The 19,387-nt window shown below is 42.5% G+C and overlaps 1 protein-coding gene across 2 annotated transcripts in view; it reads right to left on the bottom strand.

Annotated features, from left to right (window-relative positions):
- LOC126297723 (constitutive coactivator of PPAR-gamma-like protein 1) overlaps positions 1–19,387 on the bottom strand; it is a 172,339-nt gene that overhangs the window by 121,994 nt on the left and 30,958 nt on the right. For both annotated transcript variants that reach the window (XM_049988863.1, XM_049988862.1), the window contains exons 6-7: positions 14,144–14,311; positions 11,880–12,075 (exon numbers count right to left, since the gene is read on the bottom strand). In XM_049988863.1, coding sequence (XP_049844820.1) covers positions 11,880–12,075; positions 14,144–14,311 — 364 coding nt within the window. The remainder of the gene's footprint in view (positions 1–11,879; positions 12,076–14,143; positions 14,312–19,387) is intronic.

The following is a 19,387-nucleotide window of genomic DNA, read 5'->3' as shown; positions in this document are numbered from 1 at the left end:
CGGCATATGCAGACTTTGCAGAGACTTCAATGTCACGGTGAATGCTCAAGCTGACATGGACATGTACCCCATTCCAAAGCTTGAGGAACTATACACAAAGCTAACTGGTGGACACTTCTCCAAAATTGACCTCGGTGAAACGTACTTGCAGCTTCTGTTATCAATGTGGCCAAAAAAGAGAGATTTATCACACAATTGCTAAAAAAAAAAAAATTGCAACTCCCACCACATGATGCTACTCTCTCATTGGTCCAGCAGTTATCGTTAGTGTTAAGTAATACCGTATGTGGCCCAAATATACTTCTCTTCCAATGTGACACAGGTACGCTAAAAGGTAGCACACCCCTGTGTTAGATGAATGTTCACAGAAGATACTGGTGATTAATAACCAATTGGTTTATACAAATATAAGCAGTTAGCCTTTGGGGCCTCCAGTACTCCAGCAACTTTCCAGACGTCTCTGGAATGGCTGTTTCGCAATGTGCAGGGTTCCATTAATTATTTGGATGACACTCATCACAGGAAGTTCCACTGTGCACCATTTCGCGAATCTGAAGTAACTCTTCTTCATTTTGTGGGAGGCAGGATTAAAGTACAGTCTCAGCAAATGTGAATTTTAGCTTTCAGTGGAGTATTTAGGCCACGTCCTTTCTCACAAAGGTATGTTGCCACTGCAGAAACACATTTAAATGATTGCATCCATGCCTTGGCTGACAAACCGCAAGTAGCTCCAGAACTTTCTGGAAAAAATTACATATTCCAGAAAATTCATTCCAGTGGCATCTTGGATGGCACATCCGTTATACCACATGTGTAAGAAGGATTGGTTACCATGTGGTCAGCCACATGTAAAATGGTGTTCTGGGAGCTCAAACAGTGTCTACCCTCAGCACCTTGTTTAGCAATGTTCCAACCCAGGAAACAGACAGTGGTTGCAACAGACACATCAGACCATGGGATGGGGGCAGACTTCTCTCACCCAAAGGCTGATGGTTCAGAGTACCCCCATCATTTATGTTTCAAAAACCTCACCCCCTGAACAAATTAACAATTCTCAAATTGAGAAAGAAGCACTGGCAATTATATTTGCTTTGAAGAAATTTCATGTCCTATTTTATGGCATCAAGTCCTGTCAGGTAACAGACCATAAGTCCACAATCTCTTTGTCCAACCCAACGGCTCATTCCCAGATCATACTGCTCACTGGCTCCAATGCTGAACATTGTTCCTCTAAAGATATACCTTTGAAATCCATTTCAGAAGCTCATCCTAGCACACAAATGTGGATGCTCTTGGCCAGACTTTAAGTTCGATCGAGAGGAAATTCTATCTGGATGACGACGTGAAACAAGCTGTGGACAATTTTCCCTTCACAGGAGCCCACATTTCTGTCACCACAGAGGCATAAGTAGTTCTCAAACAGGTTTGCACCTTCACCTTGAGGGGGTGGCCAGAACGACTGGCTAGGCATTACTATGGGCTGTGAAACCATTTGCTTCTGGTCAACAGTGCAATCCTTTTAACCACAGACCAAACCACACCATATGTTGTGATTCCAGCAGCCTTACGACAACTATTCCTACAATTGCTGCACCAGGGGCATTGGGGCACTTCAAGGACCAAGTTGCTCATTCAGCAACATGCTTATTGGCCAGGCATCGAGTGAGATATACAGTGCTTCTTCCGTCAATGCAACAGTTTTGCTGAACAACAAGTCCGGTTTTTTAGCCTTGGCCAACACCCAACAAACCTTCATAACAAGTGCATCTTGATTTTGAATACCACATTGCTCACTGTCACTGATTCTTTTTTCCTGTTTCCATATACTGTTAACTGCCATACAGCCACGGCGGAATATACAGAGACAGCACTATCTAATATTTTCACCACTGAGGGCCTCATGCACACATTAGTGACAGACAATGAGCCACAATTTCGAACAAAGGTAATTGCGAATCTCTGTGTTAAGAATGGAGTGAAGCACATCTGTCACACCTCCTGTTTATCCCCTATCAAATGGAGAGGCAGAGAGGTTCGTTCAGACATGGAAGGCACCCTGACTTTTTTGTTAAGCTGATATTGGACAATATCATTACGTGACAAGAGCCCATCGGCACTCTTACGTGGACATCAATCCCATTCTCTCCTACTTTTACTGCTGTCTGTACCTAGCCCCGTTGCGGACTGGCACATGGGTGTAGGTCTAGGGCTTTAGTCGACCTCAGTGGTTCCCAAACACCATTCATCAGCAATAGGGATGATACAGTTGATACCAGAGAATGGACCCTCACCTGACACCAAAACCAGCTCTGGTTATGCAAGTGGACACCCCTGCTCCCTCCGCTTCCCCCCTTTTTTTTCCCTAGTCCTTCCACTGCAGTCCGTCTTCCCATCGTTTGATGCAAGAAGAGCTGATACTTGAACCAATTCCCAATAAGGGCAATGGGTTTCTACAATTGATACCAGAGAACGGATCTTCAAGCGACACCAGAACCAGGTCCAGTTATGCATCTGCATCCTCCAGTCTTTTTCTCCCCAGTCCTTCCACTGCATCCCATTTTCCCACCCTACTGCGAAATAAGAGCTGATCCTTGAGCCCACTCCTCCCATCCTCCTCCACCCCCACCCTCTAATTCTTCTGTTAGTTGTTCCAGGCCACCACAGCCACAGAGGGCGAGTGTATGGCCTTGCACCACCAACACCACACCCAGCTTCCCTGCCCTGCGACAGACCAATACTTCACATTGAGTTGCCGGAGCTGGGGACACCTCCAGAAGGTGCACCATTGGCGTGGCCACCGAGCCCAGTCACTGTCATGATGTTGCCTCCAGTGTCCACCAACTCACCCATGTTTCCACCATTGCCCAGCCTGTGCAGCCACTGCTGGCCAGGCTACTTTCAGCTTTACTTCCAAGTGCCCGCAGACCGGAACTCCTGGAGTCTGAATCATTGAGGTGGGGGGTGAGGAGGAGGTGGGGTGGAAGAAATGGAGATCACACCACTTTCTCTCTACACATTGGGGACAGGCCCAGTAGACCCCCCCATCCCCACCCTCCGCCCCAAACTCCCACCTACCACACAAATGGAGGTGTGTGGTAAACCCACAGTTACTACTACCTTTCCCGTCTGCCTCTCTTCAGAGATGCATTGGGCTAAGGCTCGCTGGCCACATATGGGGGAATTGACACCAGAGGCTCCAACACTGGCCTCCATCACTTCTACAACAACGGCTGCACACGCTTCTCAAAACCAGCGGCAGGCAGCAACATCAGTGATGTCTATGCTTATCTATACCCACAGTGACGTGAGCCTCCTGGCCTGGTCTGCGCCGTGCTGTCAACTGTTACTTATTGTGCAGCCCTCAAGATTTGGACAGTTACACTACCGACCTTGTATCGCCTCCAGGCAGTTTCATGTTATTGTAAGTTGCGATGTCATGTGTTGTAGCCTAGCGGATAAATAGAGTCTTTTGTGTTGTGTGCCAAAAGAGTCTTGAACTGTAAGACATAAGCTTTTCGTGTCAATTTTATTTTGTTTTAATTTTTCCTGTGGGCATTATTTACTCAGGTTTCATATTGTTTCCTGAACTTCAATAATTTCATTGTTTTTTTATTTGCTCATGTACTTTTATAAAATTTTACATACTATTCCACATTTTTTTATCCTCCACGATGGATCGTTGCTCCTTTCATCTGCACCAATGCCATAAAGTTTCTCTATCTCCAGCCAAAATCCACTCCCCATGTACTGTTCCTGTGTTGATGCCTAGACCATAAAATCTCCCAAATGCCCACAGCAACAAATTACCAATATCTGGCTCTGCTCTCCCTCTGTAAAATTCTTCTACTCACCAATTTCAAATCCCTGCATTCCATCTCCCAGATTGAAATTCAGTCACAACGGGCTTGTTGTAAGACCTCTCTTTCTCCCACTTCTTATAGTATGAACACTTTCCCCCAATGACCCTACAATTCACACTCAATCAAAAACCAATACTGAACACGTCCTGACTGTGCGTACTCCTGCAGCTAATCATGACTCACCCTCACAGCCCTCACATCATCCCCTGTTAACTTTCCAGAATTCCCTAACCTTGAAACTTGCCACCTCCTCATTCCCCAAATCCTTCCATCTGGAATCCAACCTAACATCCACAGAAAGAATTGCAAATCCACCACTTAAAAACTGATCCCAACCTTATAATTCTACATGCTGAGCAATGTTCCGTCACTGTGGCTATGAACCACAGGGATTACTTGGCGTTGTGACTCTGCCCGCTATCAAATATGCCCACGTACATGCCTTACCACAGTGCTCTCATTCCAGAGTTCCAGCAGGTTCTCCAGTCCGACCTCAAATCCATAGGTCCATCTAGAAATCCCCCCCCCCCTCCCCTTACCACTACGCTGTTCCTATCTACTACAGACTTCCAACCACCCAAGATACTCCATTGTTGTCGGTTGTCGTGCCCCCACAGTGAGAATCTCTGCCTTTGTGGACCAACACCTTCAATCTTTTACCCCTACCCAACCTCCTACATAAAAGACACCAACTATTTCCTCCTTTGACTCTCTACAACCCTGTTTCTTTACCACCCAGTGCCCTGCTCATTGCTGTCAATTCCACCTCCCTCTACACTAACATCCCCAATGTCCATGGCCTTGCCACTGTTGAACACTACCTTCCCCAACCACTGACTGACTAAACCTATGACTTCCTTCCTGGTCACCATGGCCAACTATATTCTCACCTTCTCACCCATAATTACTTCCCCTATGAAGGCGTCATCTACAAACAAATCAATGGCACAGCAATGGGCACACTCAAAGCCCCACCTTATGCTAACCTATTCATGGGCCATTTAGAGGAATCCTTCCTAACCACTCAGAATCCCAAGCTCCTCACCTGGTTCAAATTCACTGATGACATCATCATTTTCCACACCAAGAGTGAGAACAACCTACCCACATCCCTCCAGAACCTACTTCCTGATGTTCTCCCCCATTTGCTTCACCTGTCCTCCTCAGCCCAACAAGCCACCTTCCTCAATGTTAACCTCCAGCTCAAGGATGGCTACATCAGTACCTCAATCCACATCAAACTTACCTACCGCCATCAATAACTCCACTCTGACAGTTGCCACTCATTCAACACCAAAAAGTCCCTTCCCCACAGCCTAGCCACCAGTGCTTGTTGCAACTACAGTGACAAGAAGGCCCTCTCCAAACATGCCAATACTTCACAGACTGAAATTAGTCTCCCAGCCTTGCCCAGAAACAGACTGGATTGGACTGATGGGATCAAACTGGAAGGTCATCAGACCCTCATCATTTAAGCATCAAGCCGGGGAAAAGTCCTCGGAGAAGAAGAATACAGAAGATAAATCCTGATGAACCTAATTGTAACTGAGAATCAATAAAACCAAATACAAGAGAGACTGGGGTGAAAGAGTGAAAGTGGGTGAGTTGCCCACTCTGAAAGTAGCTTGAGGCCCCCGAGACAAGTCATGTGATGGGACACATACCCTCTGCATCTGACTGGTGTTTCCTCATCCCCCATTAGCATGGGAAAATTTGCAATATGCATCAAGTTGATAAAATTGCAAGAAGCAGAACAATGGCAACAAGACTGGAAACCAATGACAGATATAAAAGAAGAAGATGAAGAAGAATTTAAAAAGTGGGAAGGGCAGTAGCCAGGCCAGAACACCAAGCAGGGGCAGCCATGGGAGCCCCTGGATTGGAGCAGGTGAAGGTCCTCTAATCTCTACAGCGGTCAAAGAGGTCCATGTAGCCTACCTCACGAAGAGAAGTTAAATCACCACCATACGTAAAATTTAATACCAGATCAGCCACTTTGGCATCGTCTGCTAGTACTAGAGGCAATGTGTCACCCAGTTGAAGGTTTCGTCATAAGGTGGCCAAATTAGGACAGCCCTGTAGGGTGTAGGCCATCATCAGAGGGCCACCACACCAACAGTGGGATGGATTCTCACATTGTAGGATGTGGCCATGGGTCACCCAAGTGTGGCCATTGCACAGGTGACAGACGGGATTCCCTGCAAGAAGCATGAGGGGAATGATGCCACATGGCTGTAGTCCTCTTTATTGCTTGCAGTTTGGAGAAACCAGGTCACGCCAATCCATGTTCCAAGCCTCCAGCAACTGACGGCACACAGTCGACTGAAGGTCAAATTTTGATACCCCCATCTCCAAAATCGGTATTCTGATACCCACCTTGGTCAACAAATCAGTATGTTCATTCCCTGGTATCTCAATGTGACCTGGGGTCCACACAAAGGTAACTGACCATCCAGCTTGATGGAGATCAGAAAGGATAACCTGGATAGCCACAGCCCTTGGGTGTCAAGTGCAGCATTGGTCGATAGCCTAAAGACTACTCAGGGAATTAACGCCCATTAAGATGTTCTTGCCATAGAGAGAATGAATGTGATGGAGGACTTGAGTAATCGCCACCAATTCTGCAGTGGATACACTACATCCATTCAGCACAAAGTGTTGCTCGCTGCACCTTGGAGGCAAAACCAGTTCTTCTGTCAACCGTAAAGCTAGTGCATATTACTTCTGAACCAAGAAACACATCAAGCATGGCCAGGAATGGGTGACCAAAAACCATCGGTTCAACAGGGTCTGTTTGGTCCACAGGATAGGTCAAGACAGGTCCAAGAATGGGGTAGGCACCACGGGCATGTACGTGATTGCTCCCTGACAAGAGGTGACAGTGCAAGAAGTTGGAGTTTAGAATGAAGACACTGCAGTTCTCATACAATCATGACTCCAGTGCTGGGCCTCTGCTGTGGGAGAGGTTTCTCCCTACCAGGGAAAAGCATATCGTAGTTCAGAAACTAAGAGAAGCAACAAATGTGTATCACATAGTTGAGAAGCAGTTGTTGGCACCTGATCGATAGTGGAAAGACCACAGGCCCCGCAAGTAGACTGTTCATAGGGTTGGCCCACAAGGCACCTGGCCCAAGTCAGACCACACAATGCTGAAGGCAATGCTAAGCCATATACTAGACTAATAATCAAGATGGGACAGGATAAAAGCTTTGTAAAGCCACAAAAGCGTAGAGCGGTCTGTGAACCAGCTGATGTTACTGAGGTAGTGCAGTGAGGGTGCAACCAACACATTCACGTAACTTGGTGAAGACTGGGAAGCCATGTCAACTGGCATTGAAGGCCATTTCAAAAAAGTGATAAGACTTCACCACTTTGAGCAACTGGTAATTGAGGTAGAGTTCTGGTTGTGAATGGACAGTGCAATGGCAACAGAAGTGCATGATGCATGTCTTGGTGGCTGAAGACCGGAAGCCATGGGTGACAGCCCAGGACTGCACCTTTCCTATGGCACCCTGCACATTTGGCATCCAGCAACACCCACACAGGAGGTGCAACAGTAATTGCGAAACTCATCAGTGAACAGGGAGGATGACACTGTAAGCCCCACAGTTGCATCTACCCCACTGATTGCCCCAATAAAAATGGGACACTCAATACAAAGCCTTGCAGGACCCCATTCTCTTGAATAGGGGGGTTACTGTAGAAAGTACCAGCTTGAACCTGGAGGGAATCTCATTACTAGAAGTTCCACACAACAACTGGAAGAGGGCCCTGGAGAGCCCGCTCACGTTGGGTAACAAGGATATGATGATGCCATGTGGTATCATAAGCCTTTTTCCAGTCAGAGAAGTCAATGATTAGGTGCTGAAACCGCACGAAAGTTGACCAGATGGCAGACCAAACTACAATCAGTAGAACTTCCTTGGTGAAAACTGCCCTTGGCGAGAAATAATGAGAGACTCAAGGCATTGAAACAGCCACCTGCTATCCATACATTTGAATAACTTGCAGAGAATATAAGTAAGACTAACTGGATTATAGCTGTCCATTTCAAGGTGTGTGTACTTGGTTTCAGTGCCAGAATGATCAAGCTTTCTCACCAATGAGGTGGGAACTTGCCCTCACTCCATATATTACTGAAAATGGCAAGGACATGTTTTTGGCTACACACTGATAGGGTTTGAGCAATTGGATGTGGATGCAGTCTGGCCCTGGAGCTGTGTCAGGGCAAAGGGCTAGGGCACTGATGAATTCACACTCACTGAATGGAAAGTGAAAGTGCAGTGGGAGTTAAGAGAATTTGCTCCACCCACTGTTTGAGGATACAAAATGCAGGCTGTTAATTCATAGACACAGAGGCTCAAGCAAAACACAGAGCGAAATGATCGGTGATAGAATCTGAGTCATTCTCGACAACACCTTTCCGGGAGACACCAGGTACACCTGTGGGGGAGTTGTATCCACAGATGAGTGGAACAACCTGCAAAGGGGTGGTATGTGCACCCAGGGTAGTAACATACCGCTCCCAGAATTCTTGTTTCTGTCTTTTTTTTTTTTAGGCAGCAGACACTGGCTCAAAGCCATTTAAAGGCAACGAGGTTCTCCGTATGTGATATTTAATGGCCACGGTGATTCCTGAAGTCCATCGTGGTCCTTTCTTCCAACGGGGGGATCCCAACAAATAGGGGATCCCTAAATCTGCTGCTGATGCAATGGCTGTGGTTGTACTCTGTACAGTTGCAATGATACCTCCACCTGGCGATGTGCCATGGGCAATTGTAGAGGCAAAGGCATCTTGGACAGCATTGTTGAGAGCCCATCTCGATGCATGCTCAGGAAAGGGATGGTGAGGGACAGACAAGATGCTCGGAAAATAAACACTGTCACACAGGTCATCATGAATGCTTCAGTGGATGAAAGGGAGAAGATCGGGGCTGCAAATGGAAAGATCAAAAGCTGAATAAGACCCATATGACAAATTGAAGTGTGTTGGGGCATCAGTATTCAAGAGACGAAGATCAAGCTCCGTGAACAAAGTTTAGATAGTTTTATCACGGCCAGTGGCCGTAGTGCCACCCCACAAAGGGTTGTGGGCAGTGGAGTCACCCAAAATCAGGAAGGGTGGGAAAGCTGAGAAATCAGTGCAGACAATGTGGTCTGGGACACTTCACTATCAGGAAGTGTAAAATCGAGACACATTCTGACACAAACAGCCACAGCCTCCAGAATCGTATTGAGTGACATGTATTCACTGTAGACAGTCTGGAGTGTACGTGGTACGTGCGAACTCTGCCTGAAGAACTCTCATATTCAGCTATATTCCTTTAAAAAAAACAATAGCCATGGAGGATATGGGTTCGCAATCCTGAGAACAAAGTTTCTTGGAGTCCAATGTAGAAAGCAGGGGAAACACAAAATATATGTCATAGCTCAGGAAGGAGGTGGAGAAACTGCTATAGTTCCACTGGAGAATCACATTATTGGTATTCTATGGCGGGGTGGGGGAAGGGAGAAGAAAAGACCAAGGAGAGGCAGGTCATGCCCCAGGGTCATCAGCTGCCACCAATTGCAATGATGTGGCGTCAAAAAGACATTGGTTCTGAATCAGGTCAGGTGACCAGCAACCTAAGGCTCCTTCAGTCACTGGCTGGTATCTGGATGCAGAGCAGCAGAATCCTCGGAAAGATGCATCCCAAGTGACCCCTTCCTAGTGAGAAACGCTGAAGGACAGTGTTGATTCCCTGGTTAGGGGCTGGGGATTGACAGTTCAGTGGATGGGGAGCTGACTTTCCCGAAGTAGGTTTGAGGGAGATAGTTGGAGGAGTGTTTCCAATCACCAGAGGAGCACGTGTAGTTGAGTGGCCCAGAGGTCCTGATGTAGAAGGCACAAAGGAAGAGGGTGCCAGTGTTAGAGAGAATGACATCATCTTAGCCACAGCAAATGTCACTGACATATACATACAGGATGCAAATGATCATATTTCTTCTTGTCCTTGTGATAAGTGAGTTGGTTAAGTGTCTTGCATTCTTGGATTTTCTTTCCTCTTTGGACTATGGTGCAATCCAGTGAACAGGGGGAATAAAGATACACATAGATGACACACACGAGGGGAGAGGGGAAAGCAAGATGAAGGCCCCCCCAGTATCAACTCTATTGTCCTCTGGTCCCTTCCAGACACTGTCAACAAAATGCACACCCCATCACTCCAAATTGGCATGCAACTCATAATCGGTTTGTAAAAGAAGGTCACAGTGGACGATGATACCTTGTATCGTACTAAGTCTGTCGTGGGAAGTGATAGTTACAAAAATCTTGTGAGCTTGTCATAGACAAACAGCGCCCACAACTGAGCAGAGGATGCCGTTTTAATCAGAACTGAACCACTTTTCATTTTCAAAATCAGCGCTACTTCCTCCACCCCTACCCTGCTATGCTGACTTCTATCCTGCCTCATGCCTCTTCCTTATCCCCTCTACCCACCCCAACTAGACTGCTGTTCATGTCAGACCTTAGTGTCCAGAGACACTGCATGTGCTTGTGTGTGCAAAAGAAGAAGTAGTAGTAGTAGTAGTAGTAGTAGTAGTAGTTTGAGTTTTCTACTTCTGAAAGAGGACTGTGCCTGAAAGCTGTAATATTTCTATAATCCATTCATCATGAGAATAAACCTCTTCTGTGTTTGATGGAACCTCATTGGAGTTCTGTTTCACGTGGAACTGCAGCCAAGCTGCCTCAAGTACTGACAAGTATGATAATAAGGGTATGTTTTGTGCTGTGCTTTATGCGCAAATCGACTTAGTGATAATCTGGGACAACAGCTTTACTGGCATATTTAACTTCGACAGCATTGGCTGGTCAACTGGTACAGCTAGCCTGCAGTGACGTGGCCAGCTGCAGTTCACACATAAAAAGAGACAAGTAGAGGAGCAATACAGCTTCGAATGTCATTTAGTTTTTAAGCAGAATGAAATAATACACCACAAATCTCCCATAATACACTCCTTAGATGACTAGACGATAACCACAACACATAATCGTTTTTAGGTAACGTATTATTGTAATTAAAAACAAGAATGATGAAAATTCCTGACAATCACAGCATAATTTTTCTGCATAAGCTGTGTGTAGCGTAAGAGATTATAGAAGGATTTTATGGTATAGTTAAATATTGAAGGCACTGAAAGTATTATTTACAGTCAGTTGTCTGGTAATCTCTTAGGTCCTTCCTTATCCGAATCCGAGAAATACATTTCAGTTCCGGAAGTGTCACCCACTACGCTGATAACATGCCCATCAACAACAGAACCTATTAAGCCAACAAGGCGCAGCATTTTCTCTTCTTCTTTTATGACAAGCTGTTCTATATCCAACCAGTGTTCGGAAGTGACGTGTGAAAAAGCTGCATGTGTTAGTTCCAGTACAGCTGACAGCTTAACAGTCTTGTTACTTCTTGGGCCAAATCCCGCAACTCAGCTCCAAATCAGTTCTGTTGGATTCATGTTGTAATGGTACTGTAGCAAATGTAAACATGCAGCATATATATGATATGCTTGATGACATGAAAATGATTGTTTTTCATGTTTCTACGATACTTATCTACCTCTGTAGTATAAAACTATGGACATAGTCAAAATAAAGAGGATCTGGTTTTTCCATTTTTGCCTTAAAAATTAAATTGTTTTGTTTTACTAATTTACTAATTTAAATAATGCGACTGGAACAGAAAAGGGAGGTAATGACAGTGGCACATAAAGTCCCCTCCACCACACACCATTGGGTGGCTTGCGGAGTATAAATGTAGATGTAGATAATAAATAGATGCAGAAGTGGTACTGGATATTAGTGGTGATGTCGTCACAAATTTAAAAAAGTTCAAGATGTGCCATAAACTGTTACATGGGAAGATCTCATTAAAGGTTGTGCACTGCTAGAAAGAATATGTACGAGTACTGAAAAGGGAATTTAAGACTTACACGAAACAACATAAAGTGCTAATTTTTATCATGATTAAGTATACGTACGGGCTGCCTGTGTTCTGTATCTTAAGAACCCATCTTTTGTTCCATTTAAATAGTACTGCACACTTTGTTTGAATCTAGAAACTCGAGGATCTGTAGTTGAACCAAAAATCTGAGCTGCAATTGTATCCAAGTTCTCAACTGATGGCAGTCCCTTTACATAGGTTGCAACTGTCTTCACTAAAGGATCAACAGGAATCTGGAATGAAAGTTACAGTTACTATTAATCAAGATGATCAAATATTTCACTCAGTCCAGTAAGTTTTAAAGAGAAGTATTGCTTAACACAGCAGATTTCAGAAGCAGTTTCAACACCTTTCAAAAATCACATCTAAATAACTAGTACTGCTCCTTTGGGTTTGAACTACTTCCATCAATCTCATTGCACATGTTCTCTCAACCGCTATATTAAAGATGCTGGCACTCTGTTACGTATCAATGTTACGTGTAATATCACTTTACATTACATCTGTAACATTCATGCAGAATTTTCATTACAGCAATGTTGTAATTTTAATATTTCCAGCTGCTGCCATTCCAGAACTCACAGCACACTATTCAAAGAAATGCATTTTTTACATATTATTAACGGATGACCGTATCTTTGTTGATTATCAGAAGAAATAACTATTACAGATGTTCTGCAAGCCTTCTAATGTTAATTATTGAATACTGCTTATAAACTGCAACAAAATCACACCAAAACACATGACCACATAATGAAAAAGTTCAAAGGGAAAATGCTATTACTCCCAAGACTCTGCTGATCGTAGGCAACCATAATAAGTTTTCCACAAAACATTCTGATGTACGGGTACATCTGGGAACAATGTATTTCCCACAAATGATTAATCAGAATAATTTAAAGTCTACAAGTATTTGTGTTTCACTGAATGTAGTTCAGCTACCATTCTTTATCAACTCAAATAATACATATCATTTTGAGATTAACAATCTGATATTTATAATGACCTAACAATTAGATATTTATAATGAACTATTTATATAGACCAAGTATTTTATATTCTGGGAATCCATAGCTGTTGAAAAGCATGATGTTAAGAAGAATTCCACTGACAGCTGTAAAATAATTGTTTTCTTGATACACAGGCTGTGAAACTGGCTGTACATCAATAAAACAACAATTTTGCCAGGTGCCAACAGAATTCTTCTAAACATCATTTTTCCAACGTCTTATTATGGAGATTAGCACATTTGTTCTTTAGTTTCACTTGCAATATAGTGAACACTTTTATAAGGAATTTCCATGCCTCCAGCTACAACATAAGCTGAGTATCCCTTGTGTACACAGTGTTCAATAATAGATTTTTACTGTGTTTCATGGTGTCCCCATAGTATGTTCTAGATCTGCACTGTGCAGTCTAACGTGTGTGTGTGTGTGTGTGTGTGTGTGTGTGTGTGTGTGTGTGTGTGTGTGTGTGTGTGTGTCAACATGGATTTCAATATTAATGTAAACAGAGACACTTTCTTCTTTTCATTGCTGTGCCACCCATGAGGGAGGTATCATGTAAGATGCCTAGCCAAGAATATTTGCTTGATAATGTGGTAGCAGCAATGAAATTTGATGGGGATGTTAACATGGTCTGTTCTTTCTAGTTTTGAGTTGCACTATCGGTTTTAACAGCAAAGTGAACACACATATTTGAAAACATTTTCCACAGTTCCATGCTTCTTACACTACGAAATATGTCTGAAATTGCCTGTCTTCTGTATCAGCATGCTAATACTTCTGTCTGGTAGTGAACATGTTGTTGACATGTGATTAAAAAAAAGTAGGTAGATTTGCTGAACTGATCTGCTCAAAAGCCCAAACTTAACCCCATTAAACATCTTTGGGACGAATCACAGCATAACTGTCAAGCCAGATCTGTTGCTTGAAAATCCTAGCAACAACTGTTCCCTATACTTCACAAAGAAAATAAAGTCATTCCACTATTGCCATACCCAAATTATTTGTAAAAGTCTCCTCCAGAGATTAAACACTGCAGTAATAATACAAGACAATCCTACACAGAATTAGCTATTTGGCTGGCAATTTTGAATACTAGATGACAGGCTTTCTACCACACAGTGTACATAACTTTATAACCATTTGATCCTAATGAAAAACAATAAATGATTATATGTTGGTAACTACACTTATCAGGAGTAGCATTACTGCAAAAACAGCAAAAACATCTATAATCTATGCATTATACACACAAAATTTTAATCATTTTTTTTATCATACTGCAATCATATCTTACCTTTCCTAAGCTTTGCACCAACCCTAGTCTATGGTAGAATTCTAATAGATCTTGTTCAGGCAACAAATAATTTCCCAGAAGAGCAGCCACAACACATAAACGATCAGAACTAAGACCCAAGCCTTTCGTGACTTCACTCAAAATGTATTCCTTGGTCTCCAGTGATCCCTATGAAATGAAATACACAGATCACACATACAATGAAAATAACCATTCTTGTTGTCACTCTCAGTAGATGGAGGTATTTTTTGACAAATATTGCGTATGACACTGAATAGATATCATAAATATGTAAAAAGTTAACAAATTATTTTACTCCAGAGGTCAACAACTATCAAGGATACACAGTATAGACATGTGTGATCTATCCTCTGGGTCAATGCAGCACATAAAATTATTGCACATGACACAAACTAATTTCAAAATTAGTACACTGCTATATTTTATTATTTCCTGTGTTGCTTCCACAGATTAAAATTACAGTCTAGATTTAACACTCTTAACCTCTGGCTTTAACTTACCAGTTATTCTTCAGAGATCCAGTCATAACAATTTGCAGCAACAAGCAAAAAAAAAAATGAAGCCATGAACTGAGCCACAAAGCAGACAATACTGAAGCAATAATAACTAGTAGTTCACTTTTTCACAATGGCATAGTGGTCAATTGACAGTTTATCTGGCATGAAAAATGCCTCTATAGTCAACTAACAGTAGTTTCATTTACAACATTTGGGGAGGGTAATACATTGCCTCAAGAAGTATATGGAAAAATAGTAAGGTCTCAAGAAGCTGACAATAATGCAAATAGTCTACTGAAGGGAAAAAAAAGGTCGTCCTGTATGAAAGATCCTCTCGTTATCCTGCCTGGAGCCATCACCAGCTTATCTCCATCCTGCAGTACAGCGTCAAGGCACTGTTCTCCTGGAAGATGATGGATTTGCAGCCTCCCACTGGCATGATGAAGTTATCAGGATTCATGAGACCACGCAACGCTCTACCACTGCACCAACGTCCACTACTGATGGTCATGTGCCCACTTTAGTCGTAGTTGCCGATGTTGTTGTGTTAACATTGGCACATATACAGGTCATTGGTCGCAAAGGCACATTGGTAGGAGTGTTCAATGCACCATGTGTTCATACACATTTGTACTTTGCTCAACATTAAAGTTGGATGTTAGTTTCACTACAGTTCGCCACCAGTCCTGTTTCAGCCAGCCTGCCCAGCCTAGGACATCAGACATCTGGAATGAGGGGTTGCTGTCCAATGCCACAACATCTGGACATGGTTTAACCTTGGTTCCCCCATGTGTTAAAGACACTCACAACAGCACTTCTTGAACACTTGAAAAGTCATGCAGTTTCTGAAATGCTCGTGCCAAGCGTCTGGGCCATCACAATCTATCCTCGGTCAAACTCTGATAGACCATGTGCCTTACCCATTCTACACACGAACAGCACACCCACTGATATTACAAGCATGACTAGGAGTCATTCCTCCCAAGGGGCCTCTATTATCACCAGGATGGGTTTTTATCAATAGTAGGTCAGTAGTCATAATGTTCTGGCTGATCATTGTATGACAGATGCATGAACAGAACTGTAACTCACCAAGTCTGCATTTTGCACTCTACAAGTGTTCTATTACTACCCCTGTGGTCACATGACACATTCTAGTGGTAGTCACATTAATTCCACATCTTTTGTAGCAAAATCCTGTGAAAGGTCAACAAAGCAGCACTGGTGCGTTCTCTGAACTGTTCCAGTGTTCTTGGCAGTACAGAAACATGGTTCTTAATGTATTCCAAAGGAAAAAAAATGTTACAAGGCATTAGGTCAGGAGCCTAGGAGGATAGACGAATGGAGCCACATCATCTTCACCACTATGCCCAATACAGAAATGCGAAAGTTCATCATTCAGGTAGTAACAAACATCGGTGCTATGATCAGAGGTTACCCACTCTTGTTCAAATACAGCTACTTCTTTGACAGTCACAGAAAACAATAGCCTTCAGAGTGAATCTCACTCAAGCACCACAATTTAATGAGTAATTTCAGTGCCCCACAATCTCACATTGTGGTGATTAACCTTTCCAGGTAATGGAGGGTTACTTTGCCACTGCGTATAGCTTAGAGGAAAAACATTCGGCTTAAAGTTGTTTTCTGCATAGCTATGCAGAATGGAATGTGTCAACCACAACCTCCAGGTTTTTATTTTTGCAGAAGCTGCAGATGATATGGTTTGACATGTAATAGACATTTCAAAAAAGTCCGCACAATTTGCTGCGGTATTCCCAGTTTGCGGCTTCTGCAGACCATTCATTTTCTTGGGCTAAATGTGAAACTTCCATCACCTCCTCCACAGTTGCATTCGGTGCACTTTTTTTTTACCAGTAATTTTCTGTGTCCATAAATTGTGTATACCAACACGCAATGATCTGTTTACATGGCAGTTTTTTTTGCATTATTCCTTCTGAATGCATGCTGCACTGTTATAACAATTAACATCTTGCATATTCCAACACACAAAACCTTCTCTTGCTTTGTTGCCATGCTGTCAAGGCACTACACTCTTCACACCAACTGATGGGCATAATGCAAACTCAATGAGTTTAAGGTTCTATTTATGCATCTATCAAATTTCTGTATGTAACACTTCAGAAAATATAGAACTTTTGAAATGAATGGAGAGAGAGAGAGAGAGAGAGAGAGAGAGAGAGAGAGAGAGAGAGAGAGAGAGAGAGAAAGGGGGGGAGGGGGTCTTATATTGTCAAAGTATTTATTTAGATTTTTTAAATGTCATTTTGTTTACCTTTAGCCCCCAAACTCTTAGAGAAGAGTGGTTGGATGTCATACGGGATTTTGAATTGAGGTGGAATTTCCCACACTGTTTAGGGGCTTTAGACAACAAACATGGATCTGCAGTGCCCATGTATAAATAGGAGCAGATATTTGAGCCGTAAGCATAATACAGTGTTCTTTTATTTGACCTTGTTGATACAAAATATTTATGAATCAAAGTGACCTTTTTTTTTTGTTTTCGGGTTGTACTTACTTGTGAGGAACAGCCAACAGTCATTTTGTACTACTCTGTAAACTGTGGAATTACCCAACCAAAAACAAGGAAATGCATAATACTCTTCACATTCCATGTTTCTGTTTTACTGTTAGACCACTCGGCTCTAGTGTTAAGGCACAGCCAAATTTGAATGGGTATGAAAAACTGAATCTTAAACAGTGAGAGGTAACCAGCTAACAGAATCATAGAGAGGCGCATGTCTACTTGACTGGGATGGCGATGCTCCAGTGCCTGCACATGGTGGCCTGTGTACACAAATCAGAGGCATGCAGGGCTCTGCATCATTGCACGTTCTACTTGTCTCTTCATGAAATGGCCACATGAACTTGGCACACGGGGAAACTTGCACATGTGTAAACTTAACTTGACCAACCTCTTGTCATGATGATTAATTCACAATCAAAAATAGCAGATTATTGTAACACAGTTCATTCAATATCCAATTTACGTAATAGGCAATGTGAGCAGCACAAGTAACAACTTGGAAATGTTTGTCTGCAGAAGAATTTGCATAATTTCCTCAGGTATTTAGTTGTGTTTTTCTAATGTATTTCACTTAGTATATGCTCAGACTGAAAAGTTAGAATAATAAATAATAAAAGTTTGTTATGTTTTCTCTGCCAAGTTTCCAGTTAATTGAAATAGAGGATAACACATTGTAAGCACCACTGAGCAAGGTCCTCGTTGTCACAAATATTTGCCTGTTTCTTCCAAATATGTTGCTTTTTCTGAGGTGGTTGTTATGGTGGAACCTGAGAACACAGCTGTTTTTCCGAATAAGAACACAGCCACTTTTTCCAAATACATATCGGATTTTGCTTTTATACTGAAGTGAGAATGGTACACTGTCTCTTGCTTTAAAACACATTGGCTGTCTGTCACTCTCCCAATGACTGTGTTGAACCAGCTGACACAGCCCCTTTCATTCTCATCACACATCAAGACGAGCGTCGACAACACTGCAGCAAGAAATACATATGTACACCACTGCCCCCTATCTAGACTTTCACCTTCTCCTACAGAAATGAGTACCATTGTTGAGTATTTGTCCAACTTTAAAGTCAGCTTGATTCCAACTACAAACTGATTCTGGTAAAATGCACTTTAAACATGGCAGATGGTCATAGGAAGCCAAAGTACCTGGTATAAATTCCCATGGTTGGCAACCTGACAAAATTTGCTGCTCACTCACTACTCCCCTCCCTGTAATAATCACAGCTATCAGCCAAGCTGGTGTCACTATTCCCCCTCCCAACCATTCTGTAGTGCTGAGCTTTAGCAACTGTGAAAAAAATTGCAATATCTTCTAGTGTGCAGGTCATATGTAACTGTACCAACTAATATATATAAATAAAAGATCACAATTATGATTCAGTTCCATTCTCGAGCTTTTGTTCATTCCACAACCTAGTGACATCTACTGGTACTACATAACTGGTGTTTCCCCCGTAATTTATTCTCACAACAACAATTAGTCAGTTTAATATGATTTATTTTCTTTGTTAGATATTTCATTCTGGATCAAGTTTCCTTCATGCTTCAACTGAATCTCACCATCATGTTTGCAAATCGATTAAAGCTGGAAACATTTTTACCTGGCATTCTAATATGTGAACAGCAACTGAATTTCTAATTTGCAATCCACTTAGTAAATCATTACAGTCTCTCATGACCAAATAAAATAATAGTCTGGATTCTAAATCAACTAATGTTTTTTTCGAGGCCAACATCCTCATTTTTGAATGTAACCTTTACTTAAAAACTGGCATTAATGTTTGTACACAGTATCCATACATGTACAAGAACGTTTATTACAAACCTGTTTAAATACAACAAAAGTTTGTATGATGATAAACTTAATGCTATATCCTCCCATGTTTCACGAAACTGCCAGATTTTTATCAGAGCAATAGACTGTTGTAGTGACTAGTTAATACTTCCTAATGCATCTCTTGTACTAGCACTATGCGAGTCAATGTCACGCGATTGTTCGAGCAACTTCAATATTGTACTTATTGCTTCAGCGTAGAGGAAAATCTCAAGTCTGTTGGAATGCAAGTATCATTGGCTGAGACCTGTCCTTCCAAATTCTTCAAAATAAATCTGCGTGTAACCTCAGTAGCTGAAGCTTCATCTCTAAATGTAAGACAATCCATATAACTGTAA

This window comes from Schistocerca gregaria, chromosome X (assembly GCF_023897955.1).
Source record: "Schistocerca gregaria isolate iqSchGreg1 chromosome X, iqSchGreg1.2, whole genome shotgun sequence".
NCBI lineage: Eukaryota > Metazoa > Arthropoda > Insecta > Orthoptera > Acrididae > Schistocerca > Schistocerca gregaria.
The sequence above is the reverse complement of the archived record's forward strand: the minus strand, read 5'-3'. Positions and strand labels throughout refer to the sequence as shown.